Raw genomic sequence first — 12,817 nt, forward strand, 5'->3', positions numbered from 1 at the left:
CGTCCCTGGGGAGCATCCTCTGTGCTGTTGATCCCTCCTGACAGTGCATCTGACTCTAATAACCCCATAACTCTAATAAACGGAGACGTTTATACACGTGGGAAGTCTGGGAGTAGGAAAGGACACGATCAGCCCAGCGCTTGGGCTGTGTGGTTGTGGGAGGAGGCGGGTGTGTGCCCGGGGTCCCCATGCTGGGGTGCTGCTGTCCCTGCACACAGCAGGTCTGCAACCAGCCCAAACCTGAGCATCCCCATCCCCGGGCTGGGGAGAGCTCTCCCCTTCTCCCCTAGTCATAATTCTTGTCTCCTTTTGCAGCCTCCAGAGGAGCCAGAGGTGAAGCCAGAGCCCAGCCCCGTGGAAGATTTTGAAAGGACCCCAAGCGGCCGCATCCGTCGCACGTCGGCTCAGGTGGCCGTCTTCCACCTGCAGGAGATAGCAGAGGATGAGCTCGCCAGGGACTGGACCAAGCGGAGGATGAAGGACGACCTGGTACCCGAAACGAAGCGGGTAAGAGGCTTTTACTTCTCCTTGCTTTGAGCTATTCATGCGCAGACATCCTGGCACGGCAGCGGGGCCCCAGGTGGCCGAGGCCTCGCGTTCTCGTGTTCGGTGCGTGCAGTGAATTAGCAGAGATGGCAAATTTCTTTCTGGAGGCTCCATACCAGCAGTGGGGAGATCAGGGTCTGGCCCCGAGGATATCATGAAGGAAGGTCTGTTGTCTGTGGCAAGGTGCAGGCTGACAAGCGAGGAGCACACAGAGAGCAGGTCAGGTCTAAAAGAATCACCTCGTCAGAGAGCAAGGACTCCCCAGGCAGAATTTCATCCCTTCCATCTCTCCTGCTTAATTTCTGGGAGGCTCTTCCCAGGAGGAGAGGCGTTGTGCGCTCTTCTCCCCCTCGGTATTTGCATTCCTCTTTTCCTCCTTGCTCTTTGGGTATTTTGTGGCTGAGCTGAGGGAGGGGCCCGGACAGCAGGCCCATGTGCAGGCCGGCACACAAAGACCTCGTAAAGGTTCCAGCCCCTGGCACAACAGCTCCATGAACTTCCCTTTGTGTTTTTTTTACGAGATGTTTCTTGTGTTCACGGTCTAATTGTTTAAATTGAACGTGTGAGCTCCATCCCAGCGCTAAGAAAACCGAATTGCTGCAAGGTTGGTGGCAGCAGATTGGCGTCGAAGATGAGAAGGGGGGAGCAAGCCCAGCTCCCAGGTGGCAGGCGAGGCTTTTGGGCTGGAGAACAAGGACCTCGAGCCCTGTGTTGGCCCCAGCTGCACCGGGTTTTGCTGCAGAGATGAATTCAGAGGTCAGAGCGCGGCGAGTGGACACATGTGGAGCTGTGAGAGTTTATCTGTGGGTGCGTCTCGCCTTGACAACACGCTGAAATCTCATCTGCTCCTGAATTCCCCCTCTGCTCCGAATGGGCTTCAGGCGTGCTGGCAGAACCGCCCTGCAGCAGCAGGGAGCAGGGGGCAGCAGCTCAGCACCCCTGCGCATCGCCCGGAGCTCCTGCTGAGCACCCCCACGGTGCTCGTCCTTCCCAGGGAGCGGACACTGGGGCTGCAAAGAGACAAATCCTGCTTAACCATGAGAAGAAGAAGAAGTTTCCACCCTTTGGAGCACGCTGCTGAGCCTGCAGGACCCTTCCCTGCCTTGGAGGTGAGATGTCAGGGGTCAGTGGCAGATTGCAGCCACACTGCAGCAACACCGAGGGATTTGCAGGGCCCCAGAGGGTACCAGTGCTCCCAGTTCCAGCCAGTACCGCACTGGGAGCACCCATCCTGCTCGCCGTTTGCTTCAGAGCAGGACCTGCTCTGTCCCGGAGCTCTCCAGCGACACGCCACGGTCCCAGCAGCCCGCGAGGACGCTGAGGGAGGCGATGAAGAAAGCCACCCCTTGCTCCGTCCTTCTCCAAGCAGCCAAGCTCTTCCCCGGGGGAGGGCGTGCAGCTCCTCAGCAGCTCCTTTGGCAGCATCCTGCCTCTCCCAAATCTCCTCCGGGTGCCCCCCTGCAGCCCCCCCACCACATTGTGCCCACCGTGGCCGTGCCGCAGCCGGCCCTGGCCGGGCTGGGACGCTGCTTTGGGATCCTGTTGGTGGCCCGTGGTGGGACGCCTTCGCCTTCCCCCCGGGAGGATGGATTCCTTCTCACCAAAGCCATGGCATCAGAATAAACGATTGCTGCTCGGATCCCAGGCCTTGCAATGCCTTCCTTCTGCGCTAACCAGATCCAGCACTTCTAAATATACACTGGAGCCTGATTTTCTCGCTCCGATCTTTATTTGCCTCTGGATAAGCTGAACCAGATGAGGGATTTCACAACGGCCGCTTGCTGAGGATGTCAGATTGGGGAAGGGCACACCCCTGCTGCTTTTCTGGGAAAAAATCTCCTCTCCAGAAGCTCCATGAAGATGGTGCCAATCCCCCCGGCCCTCCTCCGACCTTTGCTGGAGCCAGCCCCTACCTGCAGCAAGGCCCAGCTCTGCCTCGGTGCCTTCAGCCTTTGGGCAGGGGGGTGAGAGGCTGCCAGGTAGGGGGTGGAGGTGGCAGTGGGCTCCCAGCTCTGCACGGGGGTGCCCTGACTCATTTTGGAGGCTGATGTGGGAGAAACAGCCTCCTAGAGCGGAGGGAAGAGGTGAGCAGGGAGAAAACACCTCGGAAATCTGGCTGTGTGATGGGCTGATGCCTTCCCTGCTCCCCCGTGGAGCAGCTTGTGCTCCTGGAGCTTTTTTTTTTTTGTCTTGTTCTGCCACAAGCCCAGCTCCAGCCGGGTACCACGGCCCTTCCTGCTCTCTCCAGCACTTTTGGGGGAACAGTTTGCTTTCCTGCCTGCTCCTGGGGGTCTGCACGGTGCTGGGGACCCGGCTGCTGTCCTGCAGGAGCAGGGAGAGGGGCGCTGAGCCCAGCAGGGGCTGGGATGGAAGGGGAGCTCGCAGCAAAGCGCCGGCGCACACCAGTCAGCAAGCTGGAGGGCAGAAGTCATCCGCGGGCTTGAGTTTTTTTTAAGAAAACCCCGCGTTGGGAGCGGAATGCATTCCCAGACCAGAAAAATCTGGCTCGGGTCTGTCCCCCAACACAATGGCCCAGCCATCCGGGCAGAAAACGGCAAGTCCTGGAGCCAGGCTGAGCCCCGAGGACTCGGCTCAGCGGTGGCCGAGCTGGCTGCTAGCAGGGGGCTCAGGTGAGGACCCCCCAGGACCGTTCCCCGTGCCCTGCCCTCGCTCAGGAGCCCGGCCACAGCTCCTGGCTTTGCCTCCGGGGTGAAATCAGCTGCATTTTGCACGGGGCAGGACCACGGAGAGGTCAGGGGGCTGTGCCGAGGTGTTGGCGTGCGTGGTTCTCGTTTGCTGCGTTGTATTTTGGGGAAGGGGAGAGCCGTCTCGGGCCAGCGGAGAGGATGGAAATCTGCAAGTGAAGGAAATAAAACCACCCGACACAGAAAAGGAGCCTTCCCAGCCCAGCATCCTTCGACTGTTCCGAGGAAGATGGGCCGCGGCCAAACCCGGTTGTAGCTCTTTTAATGATCTGGCCCCGAAGATTTTCACTTACAGGCTGTTTGAGGAAAATAAATGGAAGAAAATAAAATATTCCATGCCTGGGGCTCCTGCTTAATAGAGACATAAAGATGGCTTTGACATTCCCAGAACCGCAGCGCCCCGGGAAGACATGGGATTTGCATGTCATTGTGCAGTGCCTGCTGGAGCAGAGCGGGGAGGGATTTATTTTATTTTATTTTATTTTTTTTTTCCCCCGGAGTGGGAAGCCGGAGCAGCAGAACCCGCATCTCTGAACATCCAACATCCCCCCCGCCTCCTCCCCGGGGACACGCAGGGGGAGAGGGTTGTTGCCGGGGCCGCTTGCGGTTCCCATTAATGTTTGCTCATTCATGGGATTGATTGGCTTTTAATTAAGGAGGCCGCTTGGCATCCCCGCCTCTCAGTATCAATGGCAAAAAAAAAAAAAGAGCCTCCTGGGTTCTCCCCCGGAGGTGGCATCGCCTTCCCCGGGCAGGGGAGGACGGGGGCGGGCGGTGGATGCCCCCATCCCAGCGCTTCAAAGGGCTCTGCTGGCATTTTGGTGGCCACGAGGCGTGACAGAAGAGCTGCACGCCGGGGCTTGGGGGATTTTTCCACATCCGTCCTCACCAGCGTCCGTTCCGCAAGTCCCTTCGCCCCTGCCCTTCGTGTGGAGCCTCTCTCCTCCCTCCTCCAGCTGAGGGGGGCACGGGGGGGGCTTTTGTGGTTGGCGTGAAACGCCTGGATGCGCGTTTTGAAGGAACAGCCTGGTTTTTGCACCTCTCTGCAAGCGTTTTTTGAGCCTGCTTCCTCTCCAATGAGCAAAGTTACATTGATGTGCTGGAGGAGCCCCCGTCCCCAAAACCGCACGGGTCCCACCGAGCAAACGAGGGTTTGGGGACACGAGCAGCACCCCCTGGTCCTCGTCCAGCTCCTGCCTGCATCGTGTCACGGCTGAGGGCAGCTCCAGCTGCAGGAGGAGCAGCCCCGTGCGCCCTGCGGCACTCGCTGCGCCCGTGCCCTGGTGGCACCAGCCCTGCAGGTAGGGCCCCGCACCCCACGGCCGCGTTTGCGTGGGCTGAACACACAGAAAAAGAGCTGGAAGGGCCCAGCCCGCTAAGCTAACCCTCCAAGTCGCTAATAAAGCAGTAATTAAAAGCACTTGGAAGGAGCAGCGCTGCCAGAAGGAGAGGCAGAGACACGAGAGGCTCTCATTGTTCGGTGGGGCTGCGCCCGGTAACCGGTGGAAGGCAGCCACGGGGGCTCTTCCAGCTGGGCTCTGTCCCCTCTGCCCAGCTTGCGGGTCACAAAATGTGGCCGAGGGGCTCCTCCGAAATGAGACCTGGCCCCGAGCAGCCGTGGGGAGCGCGCCCCAGGATCTGGAACCTTCTCTCATGTCTCTGCCTGGAGGTGGCCGCGGTTCCTGCCCTGTGCCGTCCCCACCGCCCCCCGTTCCCGCTGCCCCCTGGCTCTCCAGGAGAGCCACCCCCGTGCTGCTCAGTGCCCAGGGAAGGGAACATCCTCAGGGGAAGCTTCTCAGCTCGTTTTCGACCCTAATTCACTTCTCTGGGGGAAACGGGGGGGGGTCCAAACCCGTTTGGAGAGCAAGGCCCCCCCCCGGACAGTGCCGCTCTGCTAACACCTTCCCCTTGTTCGCAGCTCAACTACACCCGGCCGGGACTTCCCAAGCTCAACCCGAGGCTGCTGGAAAACTGGAAGAACGAAGTGAAGGAGAAGGGACACATCAACTGCCCCAACAACGTAAGGAACGCTTCTCCTCTCCTGCTTTCACCCCACGGAGGGAATTTTTTGGGGCAGAAACCCTCGGTTCGTTTTGTTCCCGAGCACTGAGGCTGCAGCAGTTTTGTTGCTGCTCAGCTCTGGTTTTGAGCTGCTCTCCCCACGCAGCGTGGGCTGGAAGCACGTCCCCTGCCAGGGCTCTCGAGCACGCGGGGGCTTGGGAATCACCCCTCCCAGGTCCTGGGTGCTGGTGGGAGGCAGGTTTTGGAGCTCCCCAAAAGCTGGGGCTGTATTTGGGGAGCTCTGGCACCAGCACAGGGCGAAGGATGTGTGCTCTGTGCCTGGGAGCCCTTTTTGCACAGAACCTGCTTTTCCCAGAGTAAAGCTGGGGCTGGTTTTAAGTCGTTTTGGGTATTTTCGTGCGTGTTTTTTAATTTTATTTTTATTTTCTAAGCGCTGGGATAGGCAAAGGCCTCCGGGACGTGGTGTGTGTGCTTCATCTCGCTGTAAAACAGCCTTGGCCTGAGCTCGCAGGGAGGTGAACTCCACCCTTGTGCTGGGCCGTTGATTTACAACGTGAAACAAAGCCTCAGCAGTGGGAATTTTGAGCGGGGCTCTTACCACAAGGCCGGGGGAGACGCACTGGCTAATGAATGTCATACCCAGGCGCTTTGAAAAGACGTTGCTCAGAAACTGGTCATGCTGCTGCCCTGGTGATTTCCCTTCTCCGTTAAGCGTCTGCTGTGGCTCCAAGAACTCCTGTAGCCCAGCAGGGCCTCCTGACTGCTCGCAAATGTACGTTTTCCACGGAGACGTTGAGGGGAGACTTTTTTTTTCCAGCCCCTTGCAGGGGGACGCAGCCACATGACTCCCATTAGCGCTAATAGGAAACGTGTGCCCAGAGCCCTCGGCGTCTCGCGCAGCATTAACCTCCCGCTGCTCCGCTTGGACCCGTGGCCTCGCTGGCCCAGCGGGCTCCTGGCCACGGGCTGGAGGAAGGCTTGGAGACGAGGGAGGGCAAACGGTGGCCAACCCTCCTGTGTTTCTTTTCCCGCAGTGCTGCGAAGCCATTTACTCCAGCGTCTCGGGGTTGAAAGCTCACCTGGCCAATTGCACCAAGGTAGGTCCTGCCTCTCGCCCCTTCGGCTCGGAGGTGGGCTTGGGCTTGTCCTTTTGGAAGAAGCAGGCCAAGGGACAAAATAAAATAAAAAAGGACGTGGGTTAAAGGATGGCAACGTGGGCAGGATCAACCCCCCAGCCCCGCGTACCCGAAAGTGGCGAGGCTGCAGCCCAGCGGACATCGCGGAGAGCTTTTATCTCCTGGAGGAAAACCCTTGCCTGAGCCAACATCTGACCCAAGGACAACCCGCAGCAGCCCCTGCACAGCTCCTGCAGCCCATAATTTAGTTGCAGCTGTGGCCAGCACCCCCAGGAGCCGTGCAGAGACCGCAGGGCTGTGGGCAGGCAGAGCGGTGGCACTGCCGAGCGCCGGGGGGCCGCGGTGGCCTGCAGCCCCCACAGGAGGAGGGATCGGGAGCTCAGCGTAGGTCCCTCGCCTTGGAACGGGGTGAGCTCGTAAAGCTTTCTGCCCTGAAACGTTTCCAGCTGCAGCTTGCATTGAACGCAGCTTCCAGGAGGCAGCTCCAACGCATACCCCACGGTTATTAAAAACACAAACTCCCGCACTCCTCCAGCACGAGCTGGAACATCAGCCCCTAATGAGATCATTTCGAAAATGGGCTGCAGAGACCCGGCAGAAGGAGCAGGATTTACACAGGATAAAAGTGCAAGCGCAGGAGGCTCCAGCAGCTCCTTTGCTAGTTTACAGACCCGGGCACCCAGCAGCAAATGGTTTCTGAGCGAAAACCAGGCGTTTTCTGACTGGTTCTGTTGTTTCTGCTCTGGTGCCTGTGCACAGAAGGTAGCCAGGGCCTGCAGGATCATTTTCTCTAAACACACAGCTGCGTTGCCCACGAGAGGCAAACCTGGCACAGCCCACGCTGGAGCTCCCCATCCTCGGTGGGGATCGAGGAACCGAGCTGATTTTTGCACGAGGGTTTACGGAGCCGGGCCTGCCCCTCTCCAAAACGCACGAGCTGTCCCGCTGCAGATTTACAGCCCAGAGCCAGCCAGGGAGAAATTCCCAGGGAGCGATGTCTGTGTGGCCCGAGGGGGCCATCCATCAACCCCTTGTCAATAGAGAACACATTATCCCCCCCCCTCCATGAGCCGGGTGATCAGTCACCCCCAGGAGGGCTCTGCCGACAGGAACCCAGCGGTAGCCGCAGCTCTTTGACAGCCTCAAAGGGCAGCGAGGTGAGGCTGGCGGGCGTAAATTAGCCGAGGGCTCGGTCCCCGTAGATCACAGCTCTGCTGACAGCGAGGGAACGGGGGCGTTTGGCCCCACACGGGGTCTGCGCAGCGCCGCGGCCGCCGTGGGTAACGCAGGGGCACCGAATTCGGGCACTGGCTGTGCCCTGCGAGCCTGCAGGACCCGAAATTTGGACGCCCGGGGAGCTTTTGGGCTCTGCCTTGGGGCTGCCCGTGGGTTCTGTGTCTTTGCAGGGGGACCACTCGGTGGGCAAGTACCGCTGCCTCCTCTGCCAGAAGGAGTTCAGCTCCGAGAGCGGGGTCAAGTACCACATCATCAAGGCTCACTCGGAGGTAAGGAAGCAGCCGGGGCTGCTCCGGGGCCCTGCTGCCACGCGCCCGCGCTCGGTTTGCCCCTCTCCAGCCCCCCAAATCCTCCTGGAGTGGGGCGCAGCAGCTCCCAACCTCCAGGGAGGTGATGCCAAAGGGCATGGGGCAGCTGGGGCTTGGGAAAAGGGGGTGAGAGAGCCTGCTCTGTGGGGCTGCCGGGGCCGAGGCAGGTCCCTAACCAGCCCCGTTATCACCCCGTGGATGCAGAACTGGTTCCGAACCGCTGCCGAGGCCAGCAGGAAAAAGAAAAGCAGGGAGCAGCTTTCATCCAGCAAGGAGGAGAAAAAGAAAAGCACAAACGGGAAGAAAAGGGGGAGAAAACCCAAGGAGAGGCCTCCGGAAATATCCCCCAAAGGCAAAGAGAGCCTGGCGGCAAAGACTAATCACAAGAAAAGCCCCGAGCACTGGGAGGGCTCCCGCTGCAGCCCCGCCGGGGACGAGCGCGTCCCCAAACCCCCGAGCCAGCACCGCAAGGGGGGGGGCAGCAAGGTGCCCGAAAAGTGAGAGCTCAGAGACTCCTCCGCGAGGATTCACGGATTCGTTTACAGCCCAGGGTAACAGGGTGAAGGGGGGGGTTGGGGGGGGGCGCTCCCGGTTTTCTGTCCCCCCTCTTTTCCCTTCCTATTCCCCCTCCACCCTCCGCTCGCCCCCCTCCCTTCCCCCTTTTTACAAAAAAAAAAGGAAAAAAGAAAAAAAAAAAGAGACGGAAAATAGCGATTAACCACTTTAAGCAAATCATGGACCTTGTTTCACACTGGAAAGCAAACAGGACCGAGCAAGCTGGACCCTTCTCACCCCCCCCCGCCCATGTACATACCCCCCCCAACCCCTCCAGCCCAATGGGGCCCTGCTGCCGTCCCCCCCCCCGCGTCCCCCTTCCTTCCCTTCTCACCCCCTGTGTGAAACTGGTGACGCTTGAGCGAAAGAAAAGTGCAATAGCAGCAGGGCCCCGGTGGACGGGGTCGCTCTGCGCCCTGCCAGGGGGCTCACCCCGAGCCCCCCCTTGCCCTTGTTGAAGCCTTTTTGTGGCCGCAACCCCCCCTCGGGGGGCGACGTTCCCAAAGATGCTGGACCCGTGGGGTGGGAAGGGACTGGGGGGGGACAGCAGGGTGCTGGGGGGGACCTGGTGGCACTTTGCCCGCAGCGGGGGGCTGCCCCGTGGTGCCTCCAAGCGAGGGCTGTAGGGTTTTTTTTTGTCATATTATAGGGAAGGAGCGGGGAGGTGGCACGGAGCACCTCGGGGGGCCCCCATCCTGCCCCAAACGATGGCCCCAAAAAAGGGGAGCAGCATTTTGGGCACCCGGCTCCTCGGTGGGGCGTGCAATGGGGACACAGGGTGAGCGTGGAGTGACAATCACAGCTCCTGCCTTCGGGCACGGCGCCGCTTCCCTTCCCTTCCCTTCCTGGCTTTTCTTTTCGGGGCTGGGGTTTTTCCCACACCGGGCTCATCCCAAATCGCTCTGGCCTGGAGGAAAGGGTCCCCGGAGCCAGCGGTGTCCGTCCGCAGACACAAACCAGGCTACCTCCGTCCTCGGGACGCAGACCCCGGGGCACCCGCGGCGCTTTTCTGGTGGTGGAACAGAAAAAAAAAAACTCATTTTGGGTTTTCCTCCGTTCTGTTCCCCCGCCTGGGGCTCGGGAAGGTGGTGACGGGGAGGGGAGCTTCTGCTTTTTTTGGGTTTTGGTCAGTGAAAATCCCGTCCGAGGCCGGGGTGGCTTCTCTGGGAGCCGGCCCTCGTGCCCCAGCGGCTGTCCCGCAGTGAGGGAACCCTGCTGTTGCCTCGGGCTTGGAAGCAATTAGCAAGAAAGCTTAATTAGTCACGCAGCTCATCCCGTTGGCTGCTTGCGCTGCGTCCCATCTTGGCTTTGATGCTATCGCCCGTGCAGATCTCATCTCCGCGGGGCTTGCGAGGAGCTGCAGGACCTGGGGTGCCCCAGGCTCGGTCAGGGGGGACGTGGGGATGTGGGGACACGGTCCCAAGAGTTTTTTCTGCGTTTTAGAGGCTGCTGGGGCAGTGGTAGGAGAGGGACAGAGGGGGCAGAGCTGGGGGAACACGAGGCTGGCAGGAGCTGGCAGCTCGCGGCACTGAGCTCTGCACTGAAATCCCCGCGTAGGTGCTTTGGGGAGGGCTCTTTGGGGGGTTTTGTGCCCCCAAAAAGGGCTGGGAAGCTGGCAGCTCCGTGCTAACGTCAGAGGGAGCTGCTGGATCCGAAAATCAGGGTGTTTGGGAGCCGAATGTGGTTTCCTCTTGGGCTGTGACCGTGGGGCCGGTGCCCACCTCGAGGCAGGGCGTGCCAAAATGCGCTCGGGAGCCCAGCAAATTTCTGCTCCTCAGAAATTCGCCTTCCCCGAGGGATGTGGCTGAAATTTCTGAATGCTGTGGCTGAATTCAGCTCCCAAGCTGGGAGGTGGCATCGGGAGAAGGCTCCTCCGTGTCCTGGCCCTGGCTGCGCTGGCTCCAGGTTCCCCTTGCAATCCCCACCGCCCGCCCCAGGGAGCATCCCGGGGCTCGCCTTCATTAACACGCGATTAATTTGATTCCCATTGATTAAATCAGCACAAAGTGCTTGGCCCAAAAAGCAGCTCCCTGGTCAGAAGGAAATTTCGATGAGGAATTGAACTCTTCAGGGTTGTTTTTTTTTTTCCCTTTGATTTTTTTTTTCCCCCCCGCTACTCATTACTCGGTGCAGGATTTGTTCTCCCACCGCTTTCTTCTCCATAAAGAGCTGCAAAAAGCGTTGGTGGCCATAACAGCCTAGGGACAGATTTCTCCTCGAGCCTGGTTGCGCCGACGCAGCCGGCGGTGAGGACACGACCCAGCCCGGCACCGGGAGCTCCTAGATGGGGCTCAGACCCCAAGAGAAATGGGGCCAAAGTGGGAGGCGAGGGGCAGAGCATCCCTGGAAGGAGCTGGGTTCATGCAGCAGCCCCCAGCCCGCTGCGACCGAGTCTTCAAAGCCACGTGAGCGCACGCCCCTCGTGTCCTGGGTTCACCCGAGCTTTTTCCTCCCACGAGGGCAGAGAAAACCTTTTGCTTTGCTTCGCCGTGAGCATCTTTCTTTCCTTTACCCGCTGGGGGGAGGCTCCTCACCCCTCGCTGCCCACCTCCGAAGCAATAACGGGAGCAGCAGCTCCTGCCTGCCCCAGGGCGCGCGGTGCCACCGCTTCGTATTTGGAGGTGGGCGCCTGAAACCGAGCGGGTGGGGGGCAGCAGGGTGTGGGGGGCGAGGTTGGCTCCACGGTGAGCTATTTTTCTGCCCTTTTATCCTCTTTCCTGCTGGGATTTGGAGACGTGGTTGGGCTGAAGCGGCCGGACCCGCTGCTTGGATGCGCACGGTGTCAGCGGGGGGCTCGGGGGCGCAGCTGCCCAAATTCATCTTCACGCCGCCCGCACCCGCACATCACCCAGGAAAGGGCTAAAAACCTCCACGTGCTTGGGGACGGGAGGGCTCTGACCCAGCCCTTGCACGGAGCCGGCCCCAAAAATGTCTCTGGTAGCTCCCAGTGCCGAAATTTGCCGTGAAACACCGGCGAGGTCGGCTCCGCACCCGCACGCGCGCCCAGGGCTGTGGGTGCCGGGGTCCCGCCGGGCACACCGAGCACCCCCCGGGGCCGGGACCGTTTTGTTCTTTTCTTTCTCTCCCCGTGCCACCCATCCCACGGCATATCCGAATGTTTCTCGTCGACGCCAGTTATTAGTGCGTAAGTGTATTTTGGGGAAAAAAGCGAAACGGAAAAAAAAAAAAAAAAAAAAAGAAAAAAAAAAGAATTTTCAATTTATCACTTGTAACCATATATATAAATATATAAATATATATATTAAAAAAAGTGTTTATTTGCAAAAAATAAAATTGTTTTAACAGTAAACTATCTTATAATAAACTCCCGATTTGTGACGATCTGTTCTTTTGTTAATCATGGACAAATCCTCAGTTTGAGAGTACTGTAACGAGCAGCTATTAACCACAGCGCCGCCGAGCACCGAGGAGGGATAACTCGATGTACTGTATGTATTAAAAGCAGCTGTATCGAATAAATGTTTATTGATTTTTTTATTCTTATTATCACCATCATCGTTATTTTGCAGTTTGCCGGGAGGGTTTGCGGGGAGCGGGCACGGCGAGCGCTGCCGTTCCCCTCCCGGGTGATGAAATCCCTAAAGGGGCACGGAGGTTTGCTGCTGGGAAGGGGGCTCCCTTGGTTGAGTTTCCTCTTAAAATCACCCTAAAATCACCTTAAAATGTTTGCCCCAGCACCCCAAGCCCCACAGGAGGGGGACACCATGCACCCAGAGCTCCCAGAGCCCCTCTGGAGCTGTGGGGCTGTTTTGGGGCAGCTCGGACCCCATGGGGCAGTCCTGGGACTTGCTGCCCCCGATCTGAGCCCTGTAGGTGGGGATGCGGTGGGCGATCCCCAAACCTGACCCTGCTCCTGACCGCTGACCCCAAGGGACCACCCTGAAGCTTTATGGGGTTGGGGGGATCCTTGGGGGTGCTTCCCCTGCACCCCCCGGCACCGTAACCTGCGCCCCGGGGTGCGTTCCTGTGCCCCGCAGCACCCAAAGGAGTCCAACAGCGCCCGGGTGGCACCCACCTGTGCCCACAGCACCCACAAATGCCCCCAGCACCCCCCCGGGCCCCACAGCACCCACTGGAGCCCCTCAGCCCCCCCCCCCCGAGCCCCTCAGAAGGCCCCAAACTCCTCAGCCCCCCCCCGAAACCCCCAGCACCCCCTGAACCCATCAGCCCTCCCAGGCCCCCCAGCACCCCCTGTATATAGGGTATACCCCCTTATACCCCCCTACACACCCCTACACCCCCCTATAACCCCCCTATACAGCCCTAAAACACCCCTATAATTCTCCTA

General features: G+C 59.6%; 1 protein-coding gene across 7 annotated transcripts in view; it reads left to right on the forward strand.

The window, feature by feature from the left end:
* Window positions 1–12,006, forward strand: part of ZNF512B (zinc finger protein 512B) — a 29,071-nt gene extending 17,065 nt beyond the window's left edge. For 6 of the 7 annotated variants that reach the window (XM_038166096.2, XM_038166094.2, XM_038166091.2 and 3 more), the window contains 5 exons: window positions 316–507; window positions 5,170–5,271; window positions 6,308–6,370; window positions 7,816–7,914; window positions 8,158–12,006. In XM_038166096.2, coding sequence (XP_038022024.2) covers window positions 316–507; window positions 5,170–5,271; window positions 6,308–6,370; window positions 7,816–7,914; window positions 8,158–8,454 — 753 coding nt within the window. In that variant the 3' untranslated portion in view covers window positions 8,455–12,006. Of the gene's footprint in view, window positions 1–315; window positions 508–5,169; window positions 5,272–5,916; window positions 6,273–6,307; window positions 6,371–7,815; window positions 7,915–8,157 lie in introns of those variants that run through there. The other variant, XM_038166098.2, reaches the window with a different exon arrangement.
* Window positions 12,007–12,817: the final 811 nt, after the last annotated feature.

This window comes from Anas platyrhynchos, chromosome 21 (genome assembly GCF_047663525.1).
Source record: "Anas platyrhynchos isolate ZD024472 breed Pekin duck chromosome 21, IASCAAS_PekinDuck_T2T, whole genome shotgun sequence".
Taxonomy (NCBI): domain Eukaryota; kingdom Metazoa; phylum Chordata; class Aves; order Anseriformes; family Anatidae; genus Anas; species Anas platyrhynchos.